This window comes from Sinocyclocheilus grahami, unplaced genomic scaffold (assembly GCF_001515645.1).
Source record: "Sinocyclocheilus grahami isolate Dianchi unplaced genomic scaffold, SAMN03320097.WGS_v1.1 scaffold644.1, whole genome shotgun sequence".
NCBI lineage: Eukaryota > Metazoa > Chordata > Actinopteri > Cypriniformes > Cyprinidae > Sinocyclocheilus > Sinocyclocheilus grahami.
Window position 1 is genome coordinate 598030 of NW_015505823.1, and position 23981 is coordinate 622010.

The 23981-nt window shown below is 35.7% G+C and overlaps 1 protein-coding gene and 1 long non-coding RNA gene across 2 annotated transcripts in view; one reads left to right on the forward strand and one right to left on the reverse strand.

Moving 5' to 3' along the window:
- Positions 1-3005, forward strand: part of LOC107558391 (uncharacterized) — a 10146-nt gene extending 7141 nt beyond the window's left edge. Inside the window, exons 2-3 of the long non-coding RNA XR_001605474.1 lie at positions 2627-2694; positions 2944-3005. This is a non-coding gene — a long non-coding RNA (uncharacterized lncRNA). The remainder of the gene's footprint in view (positions 1-2626; positions 2695-2943) is intronic.
- The window catches only part of LOC107558390 (E3 ubiquitin-protein ligase MARCH4-like), a 26884-nt gene extending 4451 nt beyond the window's left edge, over positions 1-22433 (reverse strand). Inside the window, exons 1-3 of the mRNA XM_016242058.1 lie at positions 21402-22433; positions 4196-4351; positions 2958-3150 (exon numbers count right to left, since the gene is read on the reverse strand). Coding sequence (XP_016097544.1) covers positions 2958-3150; positions 4196-4351; positions 21402-21722 — 670 coding nt within the window. The 5' untranslated portion in view covers positions 21723-22433. The remainder of the gene's footprint in view (positions 1-2957; positions 3151-4195; positions 4352-21401) is intronic.
- Between the last annotated feature and the right edge of the window lie 1548 nt (positions 22434-23981).

The following is a 23981-nucleotide window of genomic DNA, read 5'->3' on the forward strand; positions in this document are numbered from 1 at the left end:
TTAAGTGGCAGTTTGATACATTGTTGTTACATGACCACACACACAAACATATTTATATCAAGAAAGAGGTGTTAAAATAACAGCTGATGTAGTATGCGATGTGAGTACTGTTTGCATACTGTGCTCAGTATATAATGCAGCGTTAGTGAGAGTATGATGGCAGAATGAACACAGCGCATGTATTATTTCATACTAATGACTCATAAATCTCTGGATCCAGGCGCATGTGTGTTGAGCTCTGGGTATCTCATCTGTGGTTCTGTTTGAAGAAACACTAATCCAAACTCCTGGAGTTTCTCTCTGATTTACGCTTGTTTCCATCTAAGTTTAAACTGGAGGTAATATTAATGGAGGTAGACGGCTGTGTCTGGCCTGATTCCTCATTACTTGAAGCTCTTTCTCTCTGTGTGTTTGTCCAGCGTTAGTGCGCTGAGATGTTTGTGGCCTCACGTGTTCTGTGCAGAAGGTTGATGACTCCTCCTGACCTCTTTACTAACTTTCTCCTCCTGTTTCTACCTTTGTTCTCTGTTTTCTTTGCCTTACTGGGAAGTATTTTATTGTGATTCAGGCTCAGTTGTTTTGCATTGTATTTGGATATGTAAAGAAGTGATTCACTGAAAAATGACAATTTGCTGAAAATTTAGGTCGCTTGCTCACCAATAGATGCTCTGCAGTGAATGGGTGCCGTCAGAATGAGAGTCCAAACAGCTGATAAAAACATCACAATAATCCACAAGTAATCCACAGCACTCCAGTCCATCACTTAACTTCTTGAGGAGACAAAAGCTGCACATTTGTAAGAAACAAGTCCATCATTAAGACGTTTTAAATTTAAACCATCACTTCTGGCTAAAATATGGCTAACATCTGAATGTTGGATTTGTTTCTTACAAACACAGCTTTTGGCTTCACAAGATGTTAATTGATGGACTGGAGTATTTTCTTGTAAAACATTCCAATAATCTTTTAGAAAGTGAACATTAGTAATTCTAAGTGAACTACTGCTTTAGATACAGTATTCAGCTTTAATGGCTGAGATTGAATGCGACACAAACAATCTCTACTGCTGTGTCACATGTTTTATTTGCCGTTTGCACAAAGACAAACAAACTGAATCATTTATCAAAAGATTCTTTTGATTTCTCCCTCTCTTTCTGTTTACACTCATATGTGTTTGTGTGACTAGATGAGTGAGTTAGTATTTCATAAAATCTGTGTGGAGAGTTATTTCTAATTTTCGGTGATGCTATATTTTAGTAGCATTGATATATTACAGTTTTTGTTAATATTTTACATTTACATTTAGTCATGTAGCAGACGCTTTTATCCAAAGCGACTTACAAATGAGGACAATAAAAACAGTCAAAACTAACAAAAGAGCAACAATATATAAGTGCAAATGACAAGTCTCGGTTAGCCTAACGCAGTACACATAGCAAGGTGTATATATATATAAAAAAATAAAATATATTAAAAAAAAGAAGATAAATATAGATAAAGTAGAATTAAAATAGAATAGAAAGTGTTAGAGTTAGAGGGTCAAATAAAGGTGGAACAGATGTGTTTTTAGTCGTTTCTTGAAGATGGGTAAGGACTCAGCTGCTGGGATTGAGTTGGGCAGGTCATTCCACCAGGAGGGAACAGTTAATGAAAAAGTCAGTGAAAGTGATTTTGTGCCTCTTTGAGATGGCAGTTGATGAGCCTAACTGGATGGTGAAATTTTGATAAAGTGATGGGTTTGTTGAAACCACAAGCAGTTCTGTCTTAGCCAGGTTGAGTTGAAGGTGATGGTCCGTCATCCAACAAGAAATGTTAGACATGCTGAGATGCGAGCAGCTATCGTCGGATCATCAGGATGGAATGAGAGGTAGAGTTGAGTGTCATCAGCATAGCAGTGATATGAAAAGCCATGTTTCTGAATGACAGAACCTAGTGATGCCATGTAGACAGAGAAGAGAAGTGGTCCAAGAACTGATCCCTGAGGTACCCCAGTAGCTAGATGTTGTGACTTGGACACCTCATCTCTCCAATATACCTTGAAAGACCTATCTGAGAGGTAAGACTCAAACCACTGGCGTGCGGTTCCTGAGATGCCCTTTGCCAATAGGGTTGACAGGAGAATCTGGTGATTCACCATATCAAAAGCAGACAGATCCAGCAAAATAAGTATAGAAGATTTGGAAGACACTCTTACCAGTCTTAGGGCTTCAACAACTGAAAGCAAGGCAGTCTCGGTCGAATGTCCACTTCTGAAGCCAGATTGGTTTACTATCCAGGAATTTGAATTTCGAATTCAATTTTATTATATTTTCTTTTACAATTAGTCATTTTCGTGTGTTTTTATCATTTTTGATTAGCTTTTTTAATATGTCTATATAGGCTTTGTTCATTTTTATTTATTAATCTCAGTTTATTTTTGTTATTTTAGTACTTTTTTATTTTAATTTAGTTTTATTTGGTTTTAAGTACCAAATTATATTTTTTCTTTTTAGTTTTAGTGAATAATAATAACCCTGATGTGAGTCAATCATTGAAATGAAAGTAGTTAACATTGTTACATATTCATGCATAATATGATTTTTAAATCTGTTGCTCTAAGTGTTTTTTTTTTCTTTTTTTTCTTTAGATTTGAATCCTGCTGCGTTGGACTCATGGTCAGTGGTGTGCATTGTGAATCACAGAAGATCATATGAGGTATGTTGGGTTTTTGTGATTAAATGCAATTCATTACAGACGCAGTATATCAAGGATTTCATACTTTCTGTGGATTTCTCTAAAGAAATTTTCTGTGAACTGTAAATTTATTAATTGTACTAAGAAAACATACTGTGACTATCAGAACGTAAAATTTCTTTCCCAGTAAAACAAGTGCTAAACAAAACTGCGAAAAAGACTCATTCTGACTGAACATACGATGAACCTAACTTGACCTTTGACCCCAAGCAAACTGTACATACCGATACAGACGACATCCATGAAGCCGTACATCCCGTAACAGATCTGGAAGAGCAGGTCTTGCCGTTGCCACTTGGCTGAAGGGCTGAGAGACGACCACACCAACCACGAGATACTGGCGATGAGGAAGAGCGAACCCAAGATCGCCGCCGCTATCTGGACCTTCTCAATGACGGTGAGCGAAATCGCTTGCCACTTCATTAAAACAAAACAGATGGAGAGCAAGGGATTTCAGTGCTACTGCATTTCTCTGTTTCTACTATTGAAGATTAAAAGTCAAAAGATCCACTTCCATTTTTAAATGCTAGATGTAAATCATTTAAAAATTAAATGCTACATTTAAGTGATTCAAAAATTCCTTTTTTTAAATGCTACATTTAAATGATTCAAATGTTCTATGATTTGAAAACAAATAATGGCTATGAACTGATTTTTTTTTTTTTTTGATTCTCTAAAGAATCAGCTGCACAGTTAGTTAGGTTTGTAATGTATTAGTCAACAACATGATTCCTGACTTACTAAACCCCAGTGCCGGTGTAGTTACAGATACACATTTGGAGTTTTATTGTTTGTAATCTTCCTTATAAATGGCACTTCAGTTAAAAAATATAGTACGACCACTATTGATTTTGATTAGTGCACTACCATTCAAAAGTTTGGGGTCAGTAAATTAATTAATATCAAACCTTAATACCTTGATTTGATCAGAAGTGACAGTAAAGACATTTATACTGTAACAAAAGGTTTCTATTTCAAATAAATTCTACTCATCAAGGAATCCTGAAATGAAATATATTACCATTTCCACAAAAATATTACACAACACAACTATTTTCAACATTGATAATAATCAGAAATGTTTCTTGAGCAGCAAATCAGCATATTAGAATGATTTCTGAAGATCATGTGGCACTGAAGACTGGAGTAATGATGCTGAAAATACAGCTTTGATCACAGACATAAATTATATTTTAAAATACAATCAAATGTAAAATAATTTTTTCCGAATTGTAATAATATTTCACATTATTACTGTGTTTATTGTATTTTTGATCAAATAAATGTAGGCCTGGTGACCATAAGAGAAACACATTAAAACTTTTGAATGGTAGTATGTGCTTAGCACACATTAAAGTGATCTTCCTCAAAAGTAAAATAATTATTAATAGAATAATTAAGAATTCCAATCCACAATTAAATTCCTAATGTTGCATCTTGACATGGTTTTGAGGTGTTGTACCTGCAGCGGGTTCTTGGTGCTGATGGCGATCACCTGATACTTGTAGTAACAGAGTTCACAGGTCCACGAGCCTCTTTCACTGATCCACTTGATGAGACACGGTTGATGAGTGCTGCGAACGGAGCCACTGCAGCGACACGGGCTCAGCAGCTCAGCCTGAAACACACACACAGATACACACACAAGTTGGAGCTCATATTTGAGGAGGAAAAAGCACCTCAGATTTCTTCAGAGGCATATTTTAGCAAAAATATGCAATTTGGTGCAGATGCTGATATTTATATGACCAAAAGGTGATGAAATTCTGATGTTTGTAATGTAAAAAAAATAAGATCTTTACAACAGTATAACAGACTACTTAAAATGCATATACTGTATCAGTTGTCACTCTATATCTCCAATAACATGTCTTAGTAAGATGATATTTAAATGCTTAGGTTGATGATCAAAACAATGCAATGCAATACAATGATGACTGAGAGATGAAGAAATAAACCTTCTTCAAAAGCCTGATCGTATTTGATACTCATATTTGAACATGATTTTTCCAACAAATGAAGTATAGATAATCAAGTAAACTTATGTTGCTTCAATCCAGTAAGCGTTCATCTTTAAATATTACTATACATTACTAACAATATCAAAATTACTTTTGCAAGTCAGTAAAGATTTCACAAAAAGCAAAAAGACACGTGAAGCATGAGCTGAAGGTGGATGATTTACAATGATACTAAAAGGCGTTTTACTTGCTGAGAAGTTAAGCACGAAGGACAGAAGGCATGGAGTAGATTGTGTGCAGCAGCTTTCACAGCACAGTTTTGATCATGTTGATCATTTAGAGGCCTTAGAAATTCATGCATCAAATATGACAAAGTAGACTTTATAGGGTTAATTGTGGTGTTATTTTTTTCTTTTGTTTGCCGTGAACGTATTTTTAAAAAGCTTTTATTCTCTACACTTTTTCCAGTACCAAGCACTTATTGAATGTTTTATCTTGGTTTTTAGAAGCTGCAGTTGACAGTTCGGGCGTAATGAAAAATGAAGTGTGTGAATTGACTATTTCAGAACAAAGAATTTATCTTCTTCATGGACACTGTATGAATTTTAAAAAGAAAAAAGAACTAAAGTCAAACATTCATTCAGAGAGGCTTTTTTAAGTACACTATATACGGTAAACTGCTGCTTTCTGGATCATCAGGAGCTCTGCAAATCACAGTAAACTAACTTTTCTTTTTTTTAGAAATCTCTTTCTATTCACAGAATCCTGAAATAATGCAGTTTCCACAAAAATATGAAACAACAAGCACAACTGTTTTTAATACTGATGATGATAATAACATTTTGAAAAAGTAATAAGAAACCAAATCTTGGCACCAAATGTTGAAGCACAAAATTAGCATATTAGAAGTATATAATTTTTTGAAATAATTTAATGTGCTTTGCATTTTTTATTTAATTAATTTTAATTGAAATTTTAATTTATTTAATATATGACATAAATATATTAAATCATTCTCTTTTTTAAATTATTTTCTTTTGTTCTTCTCATTTATATTTTAATGTTATTGTTATGCAAATACTTGTATATTTGTGTATTATCATTAATCATTTTATTTATTTATTTAATTTATCTTCTGCATTTTGGGATAATGGACTGCTCGATCTTGTAGGTTTGCATTGCGCAACATCAGAAAGATCAGGCCCTTTCTAACGGAGCATGCTGCACAACTTCTTGTTCAGGCCCTTGTCATCTCTAGGCTGGACTACTGCAATGCTCTTCTGGCTGGACTTCCATCAAGCACAATCAAACCTTTACAAATGATTCAGAATGCAGCGGCACGACTGGTCTTCAACGAGCCCAAAAGAGCCCATGTTACACCTCTCTTTATCTCCTTGCACTGGCTACTGGTTGCAGCTCGCATCAAGTTCAAGACATTGATGCTTGCATATATATAACAGTCACAGACTCAGCACCCGCCTGCTTCCACTCACTACTACGAATCTACATCCCCTCCAGAAGTCAGAGATCCGCTAGTGAGCGACGCCTCATGGTACCATCACAGAGCGGCTCAAAATCCCTTTCCAGAACATTCTCGTTCACCGTTCCTGGCTGGTGGAACGATCTTCCCACCCCTATCCGGAATGCTGAATCTCTGACAATTTTCAAGTGACAGCTGAAAACTCATCTCTTTAAATGCTACTTGACTTCATCCTAAAAAAAACTGTCTTTCTCTTTATTTATTCCTTCTCTTTCTAGCTTGTACTTATTTGAACAATACCTAAAACTTGGTATTACAAGCAATTCCTGTATCTGTTTGCCTCTTTAAGAAGAATCGCTTTATTTATTCCCCAATTGTAAGTCGCTTTGGATAAAAGTGCCTGCAAAATGACTAAATGTAAATGTAATGGGAATTAATAGTTGGAAAATGGAAGTGGAATGGAATTTACTACCATAGTACTATTCAATCTCATTAGAAATGGACTGTTCTGCTCAATATTTATGTATGCTGTCTGTATGTATGCTTATTAGAATATTCTGGCGTTAGTTAAGCAAAACAACCTGGCTGAATCTGGTTTTTGTCATTAGGCAGCTCTGTGTTTTGGACCAGAGCCTCTCTAGTGTGTGTGTAGTGTAGTATATTTCCTCCTGGACTGTGTTGTAGTGAGTGTTGTGTGTGTAGATGACAGCGTTAATGGAATGCGGATGGATGTAGACGTGTCTGTGAGGCGTAACTGAGGAGCAGACACAGGAACAGGTGCGGCGCAGTGTGAGCGCTCACCTTCGAGCAAACACTCGAGAACTAACGCTAGCGTCACGCTGAGAGACATCCACACTCGCACACGCAACGTGCCCTCTCATCTCTCTCCAGTGTATAAACCGAGTGCGAGTAAAACGTTTCAAAACTGTTTCTCATGTCAAAACCCAGAACTGACGCATTATTGCTCAGAGTCTGCTCATTCAGAGCTCAGGATACATAATGGAGTGCTCAGTTATGTTTCATTTATCAACTTTAAAACTTAATTAGGAGAAATGCAAATCGACACAAGTTGACAAATATTTGTATTTCACAGAATTTTCAGAGAAACATCTGAGACAAAGTTGCTACTTGAATAAAACATGTCTGAGAACTCCATTGTGTCTCCTGAGCTGTAAAAGAGCAACTTCTAAGCACACAGCAAGCTTTAAATCTAATGAGAAAAGCTTGGACCTGGAAGATTTGATGAGAAATATTTGAAATCATATTGAGATCTCTGACTTTTGATTCCAGACTTTGGTATTGTGGCAAATCTGAGCACTGTTTGAGACAGTATTGAGATAACTGGGATCTTTTTTCCGCAGGAGAAACATCTGAGAAGCAGGAGACTCGTTTTAGTCTCCATTAATCTCATTGCTGTCGAGGAGAAACAAATGAGATCTCATTTGTGATTATTCTTTCCTCTGTGTCTTCAAATTGTATTGCTCTTTTAGAGCTCAAGAGACTTAATGGAGTTCTCAGACAAGTTTCAATAAAGTATTAACTTTATCTCAGAAATGTCTCATAAAATGAGTAAAAATAAGAATAGACAAATGAGCCAGTAGCTCTCACCGAATGAGGAAAGCAACACTTAATGAGAAATGTTTGAGGTTATATTGAGAGAGCTCCCTGTTGAAAAATCCAGCATATACTGGATAGGTATGTTTTGAAGCATGGCTGCTGGTTTGAGTTGGTTAAAGCAGGTCAAGTGCTGGTCATGTGCTGGTCCTAAGCAACAACTCCTGCTCAGGACCAGCACATGACCAGCTAAGGACCAGCTTTTTTCAAAAGCATATGCTGCTTTTTTCAACAGGGCTGAATTCTGTATCATTAAAGTATTAACATCATTACCCATAAAGTTGGGAAAAATAGCATATATAGCAGCTCAGATGATTTGATCTTTGGATACATTTATGAGAAATATTTGAGTTTAAATTGAAATCGCTGACTTTTGATGGCAGACTTTGTTTGAGACATTGTCGAGATCTCTGGAGGAATAACGTGAGATTTCAGTTTTTTCCTCAGGAGAAACACCCGAGAAGACCTAAAATTCTCCATTAATCTCATTGCTGTCTGGGACAAATAATCAAAATAGTCCAGAAATCTCATCCGTGCTTCTTGAGTGGAGCTCTCAGTAAAAGCCGCCTCGAGCTCAACTTAACGCGAGTATTATATAAGCACGACCCCGATGCTCCTTCAGCCAAGAGGAGCGCTACCTCCGTCACAGCGTCGAGAGGAAATAGAACGGGAGTGTTGGTACAGACACAGGCCTGTCTGCAGATGGACTTAGTGGGAGCGAGTTGGCCGGTCAGTATGAGGAGAGCAGGAACAGCCAATGGGAGGAGGGCGGCACAAGAGGAGACGGGGAGCACGTCCAAACCTGCAGCCTAATCCACCTCCGTGTTCTCAGGGCACGAATCAGACGGCCATTACAACTGTGACAATCTGTTTCACTTACTCCACCGAGAGCCACACGGCGGATAAAGAGTTTAATGCCGTTCATTTCACTCCTGTTCAAGATAGTGACAAGCAAACGTTCAGTAAATGCATGTAATGTGAACAGAAGCGATCTGAATTCGTTGTTAATGAAGTGGCGTCACTCTTTTTTGGACAGTGTCAGCTATTCTGTCCCTCGTGTTGTACTCCAGTCATTTTCTTTCTTTTTTTCCCCAAAAAAATTCAAGTTATTCTTATCACATTGAACTAAGACCTACTGACTTTACTCACACAGGATATAACAATTCCAAAAAAAAAAAAAAAAGTTGATTATTCTTGTACTTTTCTGATATTTTTCCTCTTGTTGCACTTGTGGTGTTCCCAGTCAAATATTACAAGCCAACAAAAATTGCTTATAAATGTCTAATTATGCTATATTATTACCAAATATCGTATTCAATCTGTTCGACAACTTTTTTTTTTTTTTCAGTTGGCACAGGTTTTGTATTTGTTTTTGGACCTGATTGATTGTAGGCCTCATTGATCTGAGCTTATGCTGCTCAGTTTCCGAGAGAAAATTGCCAAAATGATCCACAAATAATGTTTTTTTTTTATCACTTAGATCAATCAGGCCTATGATCAATCAGTTACAAAACAAAACCTGTGCAAATTGAAAGAAAACAAGATTGAATCCAAGATTTGGTGATAGCACAGCATAATGAGAGAAAATGTAATGTATCCAACTTTATAGCAATACAATAGTTTACATGTTGTCAAAATATAAACAATCATGCAGCCAACATTTATATATATATATATATATATATATATATATATATATATATATAAATAAATAAATCATGATTGTTTATATTTTGACAACATGTAAACTATTGTATTGCTATAAAGTTGGATACATTACATTTTCTCTCATTATGCTGTGCTATCACCAAATCTTGGATTCAATCTTGTTTTCTTTCAATTTGCACAGGTTTTGTTTTGTAATATATATATATCATTAGTAATATAATAATTCGTTTAATTAGTAATATTTATTTCATTAAAGAATGGTTGAACATATTAGAGTTGTTGCAGAGTAGAGCATTCAAAAATGGTCTCTTATAATGTATAGTGCATATATACAGTGGGTACGGAAAGTATTCAGACCCCCTTAAATTTTTCACTCTTTGTTATATTGCAGCCATTTGCTAAAATCATTTAAGTTCATTTTTTTTCCTCATTAATGTACACACAGCACCCCATATTGACAGAAAAACACAGAATTGTTGACATTTTTGCAGATTTATTAAAAAAGAAAAACTGAAATATCACATGGTCCTAAGTATTCAGACCCTTTGCTCAGTATTTAGTAGAAGCACCCTTTTGATCGAATACAGCCATGAGTCTTTTTGGGAAAGAGGCAACAAGTTTTTCACACCTGGATTTGAGGATCCTCTGCCATTCCTCCTTGCAGAGCCTCTCCAGTTCTGTCAGGTTGGATAGTAAAACTTTAATAAGTTCAACCCATCTTAAATGAACATTCATATAAAATTCATAGTTGATGTATACAATTGTATATATTGTATAGTATACTAGATTGCTTTCCATGAGTGTAATGTAGTGAGTACTATATGAATGTACTATATATATATATATCCAATCCAACTTCAGATTAGTAATATTTCTTTCATTAAAGAAGGTTTGAACTTACTAGAGAGCTGCAGAAGAGCATTAAAAATTGACATTTTTAATGTTTCATTTGAGTTATGCAGCTTTAAACTTTATATAAATCTACAAAATGTATTTAAACACAGTCAGATGTGTTAAACAGATCCAAGAGCAGCTGAAAGCATGATCAAATAAGAATAAAAATGGCACGTCATGTCAGAACGGTTGGCGGCTCCAATGCACTCCTGTGAGAAACAGCCATTTAGCTTGAAGGGTGTGAAAAAGGGTGTCACGGTTAGTGTGCGGCGTGGGTCTGCAGAGCCCAAAGTACCTTAGTCAGAATGTAACTACCCTGTAAATCTGTGTCAGTCGTGTGCCGCTCTGAATTATGAATAAGTATGACTCAGAAATAAAGAAACATCTGAGACGGTGCCGGGTGGAGGGGGACTCGAGGGGGATACTCAGCTAGACTTCAAGGAAAGTGAGAAACCGTGTCACTGATTGACACTCTTTAAATTAAATTAGCTGGCAAGATTAAAAACAGCCACCCCTGTCAGAAATGTGACACGCTTTAGCGTGTTTGATAAAAACTGCATTTTCATGTCTATTTAAAGGCAGGTTAAGAATTATCATTAAAACAACTGTAAAATCAACGAAAACATTTAAATCTATGCAGGAAAGTTTTCAAAGTTGTAAGATTATTGGAGTACAATTTATAAGAAAATGCTCTTTCAGTTTTTCTACTTAGTAACTTTAGTATTTTCTTGTAAAACGTTGATTTTTTTTTTTTTATTATTTTTTTTTTTTACAGTTTATATATATATATATATTTACTGCAGTTTGACCTTGAGGTTGATGATGAACATTTGAAGGTTAAGCTCGTTCTTGCACTGATCATTAGTACTCTGTTCACAGAAAGTGCCAAGTGCAGAAATCCATACGGATATATCCATATCAGACCTACTTTCCAGATTAATGGTAAGTAGGCCATTTTACTAAATGTGTCAGACTGATTCCTTATTTGGTTCCATGTGAATTAAAACATCAGGATTAGACAAGATTTCATGTCCTTGGTTGATGCTAGCTAAACAAACTGATAAATAACAAATGTGCCACATGCAAACACCAAATTGTAAAAATCTAGTTTGTCATACCATCTAGATTAAATCCTGGTTTTCATTAAATAAAAGGAAAACTCTACGTAACAGCAACAAAGAAACCTGACCTAATAATATTGTGCTTAAAGGGGTCATATTCAATTCTTCCTTTCTCTTTGGAGTGTTACAAGCTCTTGGAGCATAAAGAAGATCCGTAAAGTTGCAAAGACTAAAGTCTCAAATACAAAGAGATATTCTTTATAAAAGTTAAGAGTCAGCCACACCTACCTAAAACGGCTCGTTCTAACACACCCCCACATACCTACCTCACTATGTGGGAAGATTTGCATAACGCCACCCAAATGTTCACGCAAAGAAAGAAGGCATAACTTTTATTCTCGCTGTAGTATTGTTGTTGCCGCTGCCGCCATGTCGTGAAGGCACTGTGTGTTTCGTTGTGAAAGTGAAACTACTTTGTTTGGTCTTCCAAAAGAGGACACGACTAGAAATCAGTGGTTAAGTTGTATTTACAACACTGTTCCAGAACACTTCAACCCAAATATTCAGATGTGTGCAGCACATTTTATGGAGGACTGTTTCCTGATCCTGGGAGAGTAGACTACAAAGCCGGCAGTTCTTACTCACAGACTGTAAGTACGTTTTATATATTTAAAGGATTTGCCACTGAAGATTCAAACGCGAGTTTTGAGCAGTGTAGAGTAGCGCTTGTTGTTTGTCATTTCTCCGATCACAAATGCAGACATGGTTTTATGTTTACGCAACGCAATGCAACGCAATGCGTAAAAAGACAGTACAAGTCATAATAATCCGTAATTATGTCCCCACTGGATGCAACAAATGCCTCGTTTATAATGGGTTTTCATGTTTTTGTCTCGTCGCTCCGGCCTGACGGGGCATCACAATATGTTAAGGGGCGTAACATTTCCGTCACACGTTTTTTTTAACCTTAAACCGCATAAACACATTTCATTACACCAAATACACAAAATAATGTTCTTTTTAGCAGCATCATATGACCCCTTTAAATATGTGTGCGTCCTTCACATTTATACTTATTACATGCCATCTAAGGCCCTTTGAAAGCCCGGCACTCTGGTTTACAAACCACTTCCACTTTTCAGCAACATTCCCGCTGCTCTAAAGAGGCAAAATGAATTGAATCTGTCGTAAATAACAAAATATATGCCAGGAAAGGGGCTGCCTTTGACTCTTAATGATGCACGAATGTACCGAACAACAAAAGGCGGCACATAAGCGCAGCCTTAAGCCGTTCTGAAATAGCATTTTCCATCATTGGCTTGCTGCAGGGACATTGAGTATTTGGGTCTCCATTCAGTGTGATGTGAATGTAATGTGGCAGAGAAGTGGAGTGTAGACCTGTGTTATTGTGAATGCACAGAGCTATGCCTCCACAGGATTACGGCATGCAAAATAATGCGTCCTTATCCGGTGCAGCCATAAAGGCATTGAGAAGAGCTGTGCTGGCCGTTTGTCTTCATGCTGCTTCTGAAGCTCTTTATTTCATCAATCGACTGTATGAATGGACTATAATATGGACTAAAATAAAATTTAATTTTTTTTATTGTAGTGGCTTAAAGGAATAGTTCACCCAAAACTGAAAATTGGCTTAAAACGTCCTCACTCTCAGGCCATCCAAGATTAGGGTGGGTTTGTTTCTTCATCATATTTGGAGAAATGTAGCATTACATCACTTGCTCCGCAATGGATGCTCTGCAGTGAATGCGTGCCGTCAGAATGAGAGTCCAAACAGCTGATAAAAACATCACAATAATCCACACCACTCCATCTGGAGAAGACAAAAGCTGCGTGTTTGTAAAAAAACGAATCCATCATTGAGGCATTTTAACTTCAAACCATTGCTACTGGCCAAAATGCCATAATCCATAATAACGCTTCCTCCAGTGACAAAGTCCATCTCCTGTTGTCTCTCACATCAAAATCCACCCACATATTTGATTAGAGCTGTTTTTGACTGTTTTTGGTTTGTAAATGGTGCTTGACTTGTGCAGATTTCTCTCCTGATTCAGACCAGACGACCTTTTCACTGGAGGAAGCGTTATGGATAATGGACTCATGATTTAGTCGGAAACACTGGTTTGAAGTCAAAAATGTTTTAATGATGGATTTTTTTCTTTTGTCTTCTCAAGATGCTAACTGATGGACTGGAGTGCTGTGGATTATTGTGAAATTTTTATCAGCTGTTTGGACTCTCATTCTGACGGCACCCATTCACTGCAGAGCATCCATTGGTGATGGAATGCTACATTTCTCCAAATCTGTTCCCATGAAGAACAAACTCATCTACATCTTGGATGACCAGAGCAGATTTAAATTTTTGGATGAACTATTCCTTTAATTTTGGACTGTGACTGTATCTATCTAACTGTTTCTACAATTTGTCATGTGTACCATAACACTTGTTTGTTGTTGAAAATGAAGGAAAACACTCTAACATGTTTCTCTGTGTCTCAAACACAGCTAAACTCTTCCCTGGCTTCCTCATAAATCTCTTCATCTGCTAAAATGGCAGTACAGATGCTCAAGCTGAGGCTCTCTGGGGTAAAAGTGTGTGTGAGGCACGTAATACTACAGGGATCTCATCAGCAGATTGATTCTCTCTCGTCTGAATCCGTGTCTCTGCAGGTCTACAAAGCTGAGGTGAAACAGCAGAGAAGCTTCACTACTTGATCACTTCACTAGATGAAAGTAATTTTCTGGGTTCAACACAAGTTCTCATATTTAAAAAAAAAAACTTACAATAATGCACAAAGCCAGTTTTCCAGAGGGTTTAAAAAAGCAGAAATGTAAAGCTTGTGTTTTGTTATTTTGTACATTATTTAGTAAAATGAAAAAAAAACACATATAAAGTGTCTGCATTATTCTTTCCAAAGTATAATGAGGCTCAAGGGGCGGACTTACCCATTAGGCAAAGGTAGACGACCGCCTTGGACCCCCAAAAGCCAAGGGCCCCCTAAAATGCTTTTCATATAGGATATGCGCATTAAGCGCTGACATGTGAACGTTTACTGTTTACGGTGTTTATTATCACGACAACCATCCGAGTCAGTGTCGCCTGCAGGTGTAGGGCTATATGCACTGTGAGTTACTATGAGCGCTCAGACTGACCTGAGATTTGCCCCGCAAACATTTCAGCAGTTATTAGGCCTGTGTGTCCTGTATTTCTGTCGACTGAACCCATGCTGTTAATTATGAATTTATCAGTCTTTTGCATGCCAAAGTCAATTTCTGCATATAAATATTATGCCAAATAGAAGCAGAAAATCGTGCTATACGCACTTTCATGAAATCGGATTAGCCTACAACAATGAATTTGTTGGCTATTTTAAAAATGGGAATGCAACGAATTCATGACAATGTTTACATTCAGGCTACCCATAAAATTTATAGTGAAAAGTAGTTTTAAAGCGTCTGGAATGCAATAAAGTAATTTTAAAGCTTTTTTTAAAAGCATTTGCTGCATGGATAAAAAATATAAATAATTAACATATCATACAAAATTGCATTGCAGCAAATCCTTTACATTTTAAGGTATTCAGAACAGAGCAACATAAAAATCAGAAAAAGCAGCTATACGATTATAGGACAAAGTTTTACATATATGCCATTATAATTAGTGTTTTATTTTTTAACTGTAAGGAATTATAAAATAAAACGCAAATTATAATCGGGCCTTCCATCAATTATAGTGATGAAAAAATGACTTGCCATCTCCTAATTGGATGTGCCTTTAGAGAGAAATGCCGGGATTACATAATGAAAGAGTTTATTTTATTAGGAGTTAATTTTCCATTTGAATGATTTCGTTTTAAAGTAGTAATTTAAAGCTTTCTATATATTTTGATCATGTCTGAGTTTAGGTTCATCATTGTGAAGCGCTCCTGTTCAAGACCGAGATGGCAGAAAGCGTTTGTTTTCTTTATTTTATAAAAGCACAACGTTTTGTTGATATTGTGAGTGCACACAAATAAAACTAGACCCTTTACAGTTTAGAATGATGTATTACTCTTACCTTTATGAGCAAAAATTACTGAGTATTTTAAGTTGTTTCCACTGTTAGAAAAAAATGTAAGTGATCGCGCTGGCGCCTCCAATATCCTTCAGCTTCCACTCTCCGCTCAAACGATTGGATCTGCATCTAACAGTGCACATTTATATAGGTTAAACATTTAAACTAACATTGTGATATACTTGAACTGTTTTATATATAGATTTTATTTTAGGCAAGTCCTGATGATTTGAGAAGGCTAAATTGATCAAACATAGGCTATAGGCTATGATCAATTCACTGTCTGCCGCTGGCCTTTACTTAAAAAAACAAAACAACTTACATTTAACGAACAAAAAATACTCCAAATGTTTTTCTAAATTTACTTTATAAAAAAGCGAAACGAAATATAATCACTTTTCCATTACATACAAAACTGAACTATTTTAATAGCTGAAACAGTAGTATAAGCTTTTTTTGGGAAAAGTGGAAAAAAGACGGACTAGGGCCTATATTTGAGACCCGTGCAGGGCTTTAATCCACTTCATCCAACGCTGTTTTGTTCTCATCTGTGAGTATGCTCTTGATATATGTATTTTAGGTGTGTAAATGTATAATTGCCTTTACATTATTTTTTCAGTTTTATTTACATTTGTAGTTAAAACAACTAAAAATAAATTTATTTTAGACAGCCTTTGCAGTTAGTGAAAATTGTTTTGTCAAATCAATTATTTATGAAATATAAAAGCTATCCTCTACATTAATAAAATTGGTGTATTTACTTTGAAACAATTTTCACTCAAGAAATACCAAGTAAAAAATCTGAAATTCTCTTTTCTTGTAAAACATACTTTATTTACAACTTTGAAAAATCTTTTTTTTACAATGCATCTTATAGTTGTGTGACAACTAGCACCGATCTACTCTGTAGCTAGTGTTTAAAGGTGTTTGCTCTTTGCTTAGAGCCCTCTGAGGAGGAAAGTCGATCCCTCTCTGTCGACTCGCCTCAGGTTTCCTTCTTTCAGTGCAGGTGAGGATCATCTCAGGTAACATGGGAGTTATTTAGCACGGTTTGTAACTCAAATGTATCAGTGAAATAAATGTCGTTCGGTTGTAAATTCTGGTGAATCACCTTCCCTTTGGGTGAAAGGTTTTTGAAGTGGAAACCATTTGCATCTCATCATGAATAATTTATGAGGCCTGCTCTGAGCTACAGTTTTCCTATTAAAACAAGGCGCATTAAGAAAAGTAAATACTCCATTGCCATTTGCAGGGCCGTGACCTTAAAATCATAAGGTTAATTCGAACAGGACTCATGGAAATGAATACAATTCATAAACATTTCTGGAGACTATGAATAAGAGCTTTTCTAGTTATGCACGGATAAAACGTTCTCTTTGGAAATGCAGTCTCTGTAAAATTACAACCGGGCAAGTCATAGAAATTAAATTGGAAAAAATTAATTATTTAATTAAAAATAAATATAATAAATCATTTAGACATGAGAATCCTGTCTAAAACTTTCACTGGCATTAAAGTTTGATCATTCGACCAACTGAGAGCTTCGTTATCTTGAACGTTTTGAATTTTTCTGTAAATTGCACTGATTAATTTTAAATGTTTTTTTAATTTTACAAAATAATAATGTGCTTTTAACATACATTACCTTATATGAAACAACTAGAGTACACCATAAAAACTGAGAAGTGTCATCTGAAGTGCTGTCTGCACATCTGTGCATTGTGCTTGGGGGAGTGGCCATTGGCTCTAGCTCATGAATATTTAATTAACTAGGTGCAGGCAAGGAATGGCTATGTATATGGACTTTAATTAGTTGTTGTTGGTAATTAATATAGATGTGTGTGTGTTGACACTGATGCAATGCTACATTTCTCCAAATCTGATGAAGAAACAAACTCATCCTAATCTTGAATGCCTTGACAAGTACATTTTCAGTTATTTAATTCAGTAATTTAATTTAATTCCTTTAAATTTGTTTAACTCATTTAGCTTCTCAAGTAAATGTTTTGCCATTTGTACTGGAAAATGACAAAAAAAAGGAAGAAAGAAAATCATTTTTTGCAGTTTACCAGCATTTTGTGATCGTGACATTGAGGTTTGAGGGAAAGGTTTACACAGACAAGGTACTAATTCTACACTATCTCAAATTGAACACCCACAGTCTTTTGAAGCAATCTGTAAATGCTTTAGAGCTGAACTTGCATTGAAGCAGAAGTAATTTCTTGTGCTTTCCAGATCTAGTCGAGATGCATTTGGGAAGACAAAGATGTCTGGTTAATGCAATGTGACCTGATACTTCAAGAACAGTCATTACATTTTGAACCAAAACACCAGTCAAAGACATTACCGAGTGCTATTACTCAGTGTTACACATTTAAACAGGATGTTTTCATAGCGCCATTGAACTACAGCCTGCTGAATCAGCAGAAAACAGGCATGAATCAATAAGACAGCAGCAAAAGACAGAAAATCAAAGCTCTGCCCTTCATCTAGACACGTCTTTCCATCATGTAGTATCTGTAAGACATCAGTTCTGCTTCATCTCTGCACACAAAAAGCACAAGAGAGAAGATCAGATCACTGTCTATTTGGAACAATCGTCTGAAATCAGTCCCTCGGGTTCGCCTGCGTTCACATTTCTGCTCTTTACACTTACAGCAGAGCTTCTCAAAGACATCACGCTGCTCGCTTTGGGGCAGCAATCTTATAATTGCATGCGGTTAATAAAAACACTAAACGCCTCGGAGGAGCTTTCTCTGATTCATAAACGCAGTAAACACAGATGCTGAGCATTTCTGACGTTATTGTCAAGGAAAAAGACACGCTTTGACCTTTTGTGAAACACTTCAAATAAGCTCTCTAACTGTGACAACATGCCCCATTACAGTGGAAATGTGACATTAGAAAGCTTATTTTGAGCTTTAGAAAGCTAATTTTAAGCAAAAATGTAAGAGGTACACTTTAAAAAAATATTTTTCAAAGTTGTAAATAAAATGTATTGGAGTACGTTTTGCATGAAAATACAGTTTTAGTTTTTCTTCCTTAAAATGTGTTTAATTGAATGTGTTACTTGTATTTCTTTGTCAATATTTGTGACATTTACTAGCAATTTCTGAGTGAAAACTTTCCACATCAAGTTTTCTTTTTTCAGTGTACACTATGAAATGATTTTTCGAAGTTGTAAATAAAAGAAATAATTGGAGTATGTTTAACAAGAAAGTACTATTTCAGTGTTTCTACTTAAAAACGTTAAATGTTTTGCATTACTTTCTGTTTCTTTGTAATTATTTGTGTTAAATTTAAAAGCAATTTGTTAGTGAAAATTGTTTTGTCAAATCAATTATTTATGAAATATAAAAGCTATCCTCTACATTAATAAAATTGGTGTATTTACTTTGAAACAATTTTCACTCAAGAAATACCAAGTAAAAAATCTGAAATTCTCTTTTCTTGTAAAACATACTTTATTTACAACTTTTTTTACAATGCATCTTATAGTTGTGTGACAACTAGCACCGATCTACTCTGTAGCTAGTGTTTAAAGGTGTTTGCTCTTTGCTTAGAGCCCTCTGAGGAGGAAAGTCGATCCCTCTCTGTCGACTCGCCTCAGGTTTCCTTCTTTCAGTGCAGGTGAGGATCATCTCAGGTAACATGGGAGTTATTTAGCACGGTTTGTAACTCAAATGTATCAGTGAAATAAATGTCGTTCGGTTGTAAATTCTGGTGAATCACCTTCCCTTTGGGTGAAAGGTTTTTGAAGTGGAAACCATTTGCATCTCATCATGAATAATTTATGAGGCCTGCTCTGAGCTACAGTTTTCCTATTAAAACAAGGCGCATTAAGAAAAGTAAATACTCCATTGCCATTTGCAGGGCCGTGACCTTAAAATCATAAGGTTAATTCGAACAGGACTCATGGAAATGAATACAATTCATAAACATTTCTGGAGACTATGAATAAGAGCTTTTCTAGTTATGCACGGATAAAACGTTCTCTTTGGAAATGCAGTCTCTGTAAAATTACAACCGGGCAAGTCATAGAAATTAAATTGGAAAAAATTAATTATTTAATTAAAAATAAATATAATAAATCATTTAGACATGAGAATCCTGTCTAAAACTTTCACTGGCATTAAAGTTTGATCATTCGACCAACTGAGAGCTTCGTTATCTTGAACGTTTTGAATTTTTCTGTAAATTGCACTGATTAATTTTAAATGTTTTTTTAATTTTACAAAATAATAATGTGCTTTTAACATACATTACCTTATATGAAACAACTAGAGTACACCATAAAAACTGAGAAGTGTCATCTGAAGTGCTGTCTGCACATCTGTGCATTGTGCTTGGGGGAGTGGCCATTGGCTCTAGCTCATGAATATTTAATTAACTAGGTGCAGGCAAGGAATGGCTATGTATATGGACTTTAATTAGTTGTTGTTGGTAATTAATATAGATGTGTGTGTGTGTGTGTTTACAGTCCTGATAACTCTTACACTGTTTTCTAATCATTGAGTGTCCGCTGTAACTGAGCTGACCCTTATTCAGATGCACTTTTTTTTTCAAGTTCATATTTTGGTCTGTTATAAATTAAAGACAGTAAGGCCATTCGTTTCTTTTTGTTTGACTGTGTAATTTAAGTTGTACCTAAATAAAAACATTAAAGTGTCTTTAGGTTATGCTGACCACACACACACACACACTGAATACTGAAAAAAACTGATGTAGGATTTACTTTAGGATTTATTTTAAAATGTTCACGCTGAAATTGCTAGTAAATTTGACAAATATTTACAAAGAAATGCCAAGTATCACATTAAATTAAACATGAGTTTTTTTTAAGTGGAAAGACTTTAATAGGAGCCTATTTTTGTAAAAGGAACACCAATAATCTTTATTTAGGCTACACCTTATAAAAAGTGAATACTGAAAAAAACTGATGTAGGATTTACTTTAGGATTTATTTAAAAATGTTCACGCTGAAATTGCTAGTAAATTTGACAAATATTTACAAAGAAATGCCAAGTATCACATTAAATTAAACGAGTTTTTTTTTAAGTGGAAAGACTTTAATAGGAGCCTATTTTTGTAAAAGGAACACCAATAATCTTTATTTAGGCTACACCTTATAAAAAGTATATAGCTTTTCAGCTTTTCTGAAGTTAATAATTTTCCGCAAAAATGTAAACTTGCTATAAAAAAACAAAATTCCCAATTTTTCTGTGAATGTGCGAGACTTCCGGTTCATTAGTCGTTATAAAGAATAACAAAGGTAAAGCTAGGCCTATTTACACTACAAACTGGTTTGTTTATGGACAGGGTAATAAATGAAAATAATATGATAAGAAATAAAAGTTTGCTATATCAAGTAACACAACAGACTGTTTTTGTACATGTAAAATAACTGGGAGCAAATGACACCGGAAGTCTCACACATAAATTTAACCCTGGAGCACAAAACCAGTCATAAGGGTCAATTTTTCAAAATTGAGATTCAGACATCATCTGAAAGCTGAATAAATAAGCTTTCCATTGATATATGGTTTGTTAGGATAGGACAATATTCATATATACATACAATAATATATATGAAAATCTGGAATCTGAGGGTGCAAAAAAATCTAAATATTGAGAAAATCATCTTTAAAGTTGTCCAAATGAAGTTCTTAGCAATTAAAAAAAATAAGTTTTATATATGTTTACAGTAGGAAATGTACAAAATATCTTCATGGAACATGATCTTTACTTAATATCCTAATGATTTTTGGCATCAAAGAAAAATCTATAATTTTGACCCATACAATGTATTGTTGGCTATTGCTACAAACATACCCCAGCGACTTAACACTGCTTTTGTGCTGCAGGCTCACATTTATCATGTGCATTTCTTTACTTTATTGAACTGTAGGGTTGGATTCTACCTGTTCCGGCCCCTGGAAGCATATCCTGCACACCGGGGTTCCTTCTGCATAGCTGATGAAGGAGAATCTGTCATCCCTCCGGTCCCTGGGGAACTCTTCCTCCGTGGCGCCGGTCCAGGATCCGTCCGCAGCCGCCTCAGCGTCCTCTGTGGACGGGGTACTCCAGTGCCGGAGCCGGTGGGCTCGTAACGTGTTGTTGTTATCCGAGGCAAACTGGCTGATTCTGGCCGTTTGTCCGCTCATGGGGTTTGTAGGAGCCTGTGGCCCGAGCAGAAACACCTTGAGGTCACTGAAGAGAACGCAACAGCGGCTCTTCAGCATGCTTCATCCATGAACGGGGAGAATCGACACTGTCCTGGATCAGTTAGCGCAGGTTTATGGACTCCCTGTTAGTTTTTAGGCTGTGAAGAGCGAATGCGTGAAAGCCATTGTATTCCGCAACCCTCTACAATTGCAACTTAAGTGATGCATTAAAGTCGCGACCTGCATTAAGTTCATTGCACTTTTGGAATTTAGCTTGAAGGTTTTTTCTCCGTTCTGTCACCAGTGGAGTTTTGGGTCCTTGCCGCTGTCGCTCAGTCTTGTATAACGCGCTGTGTAAAGAAAGGTGACTTGACTTCAAATCGTTTGTAAGTTAAATGGAGAAACAAAGATGCTTTTGTGAAATAAGTGCACGTCTATATTGCATTCTGAATTAAGTAAAAAAAATTATGAAAAGGCAGTAAACAGGTGTCAGAAGCCATAAGATCGATTCATTCCATTGGGTTTGCATGGGATCTAGATGTCCTCCTGCAAAGTAAGTCGCATGCAACATGTGTTAAAGCATCCCTCAGTGGCGTGAAATCATTCAGGTCCGCGTCCAGGTGTCCGCGCATGTCTTCGGTCGCGTCGTGAGCAAATGTTATTCTGCGGTAGTTTTTCGCGTCGTGTTCGCACGATTCCTCGGGACAGTTCATCGGGGATGTGTAATCCGAGTTCTGGTTCCGCTGGACGGTGGCTCGGTGTGGCTGATGCGGCGGGTTCAGCACCGTGACTCCTGGGACAGCGAGAGAGAGAGGGGGAGGGAGAGAGAGAGAGAAGGAGAGAGAGAGAGAGAGAGAGAGTGAGGGGGGACGACTCTGGGCTTGAAGTTGCCCATCAGTCTGGTGTGAACTGTGTAACTTTAATAATTTGCAGGGACAAGAAAATGAACAGGATAGAAATAAAGGTGCTAAAGTTGCATGAAATTGTTTCACGTTCATTATGCAAATTAGCAAATGATACCCTTGAGCAAGTCTCTAAAGACCCCAAAACACAATGCAATTTAATAATAGCAATTATGTGCACAAATTTTAAATTAACACTTTTTTTTTAAATAAAATATATACTTAAAACTACAACATTTTAATATTTGAAAATAGATCAAGCACATTTTCATGTATTTTTCATACTAATAATGCATTTGTGATTGTAGTCAGTTAATTAGTGACTGACATAAATCAGCCATGTAGTATATTTTTATTTATTTATTGATAACGATATCCACATTTTTCTACCTGTAATTGATTTTTAATACAGGCCTAAACTTTACTAACATATGCTATCCTTGAGAGAGTCTCTAATAATAAAAATCAATTACAGGTAGAAAAATTTGAATATCGGTATCAATAAATCAATAAAAACTTTCATGAAAATGCACTTTATCTATTTTCAAATATTACAATTTTGTAGTTGTAAGTAAATATTTAATTTGAAAAAAGTGTTAATTTAAAATGTGTGCACATAATTGCTATTATTAAATTGAATTGTACTGTATAATAGTGTTTTGTGTGTTTAGAGACTCACTCAAGGGTGTCATTTACCAACTAAGTTCATATTAAAAATCTATCTTCATCTACCTCTCTAAGTAGCTAAATTTGGTGCAAAGCATCTCTTTTTTTATTTGTGTGTGTGTGTGTGGTCCCCAACAAATAAATAGACAAATTATAAATTATATTCATCTTTTATATTCAAATTGTATAATTTTATGACACAGAATGGAATGTTTTAAAGTGAGAGAAAAACAATGCCACAAAGCATCACATAATTAATTAAATCTATTGCTGAAAAGTACTTAAAAGTCATTTGTAATTATTGTGCTAATATATATTGGACGAAAACAATTGTTTGTTATTTTTGTATGTTACCTAAGGAATCGTTTTGTATGTTATCTATCTATCTATCTATCTATCTATCTATCTATCAACTTTTTATTGTATGTTTGCCGAGAACAGTCTAATGCACCTTTGTTTATACAAATATTAACTTTTAAAAATAGTTAAGTAAGAAACGAATCGTGTAAGAAACAAATTCTGACGGCACCCATTCACTGCAAAGGATCCATTGGTGAACAAGTGATGTAATGCTACATTTCTCCAAATCTGATGAAGAAACAAACTCCTCTACATCTTGGATGGCCTGAGGGTGAGTTCATTTTTAGCACATTTTCATTTTTGGGTGAACTATTGCTTTAAAGGAAAACAGCTGCTGGCCTATAATATTTATGCATTTGTTGTTTATCACAGATCCCGCTACAAGGATGTGGACCTTCAGCCTTGAGGA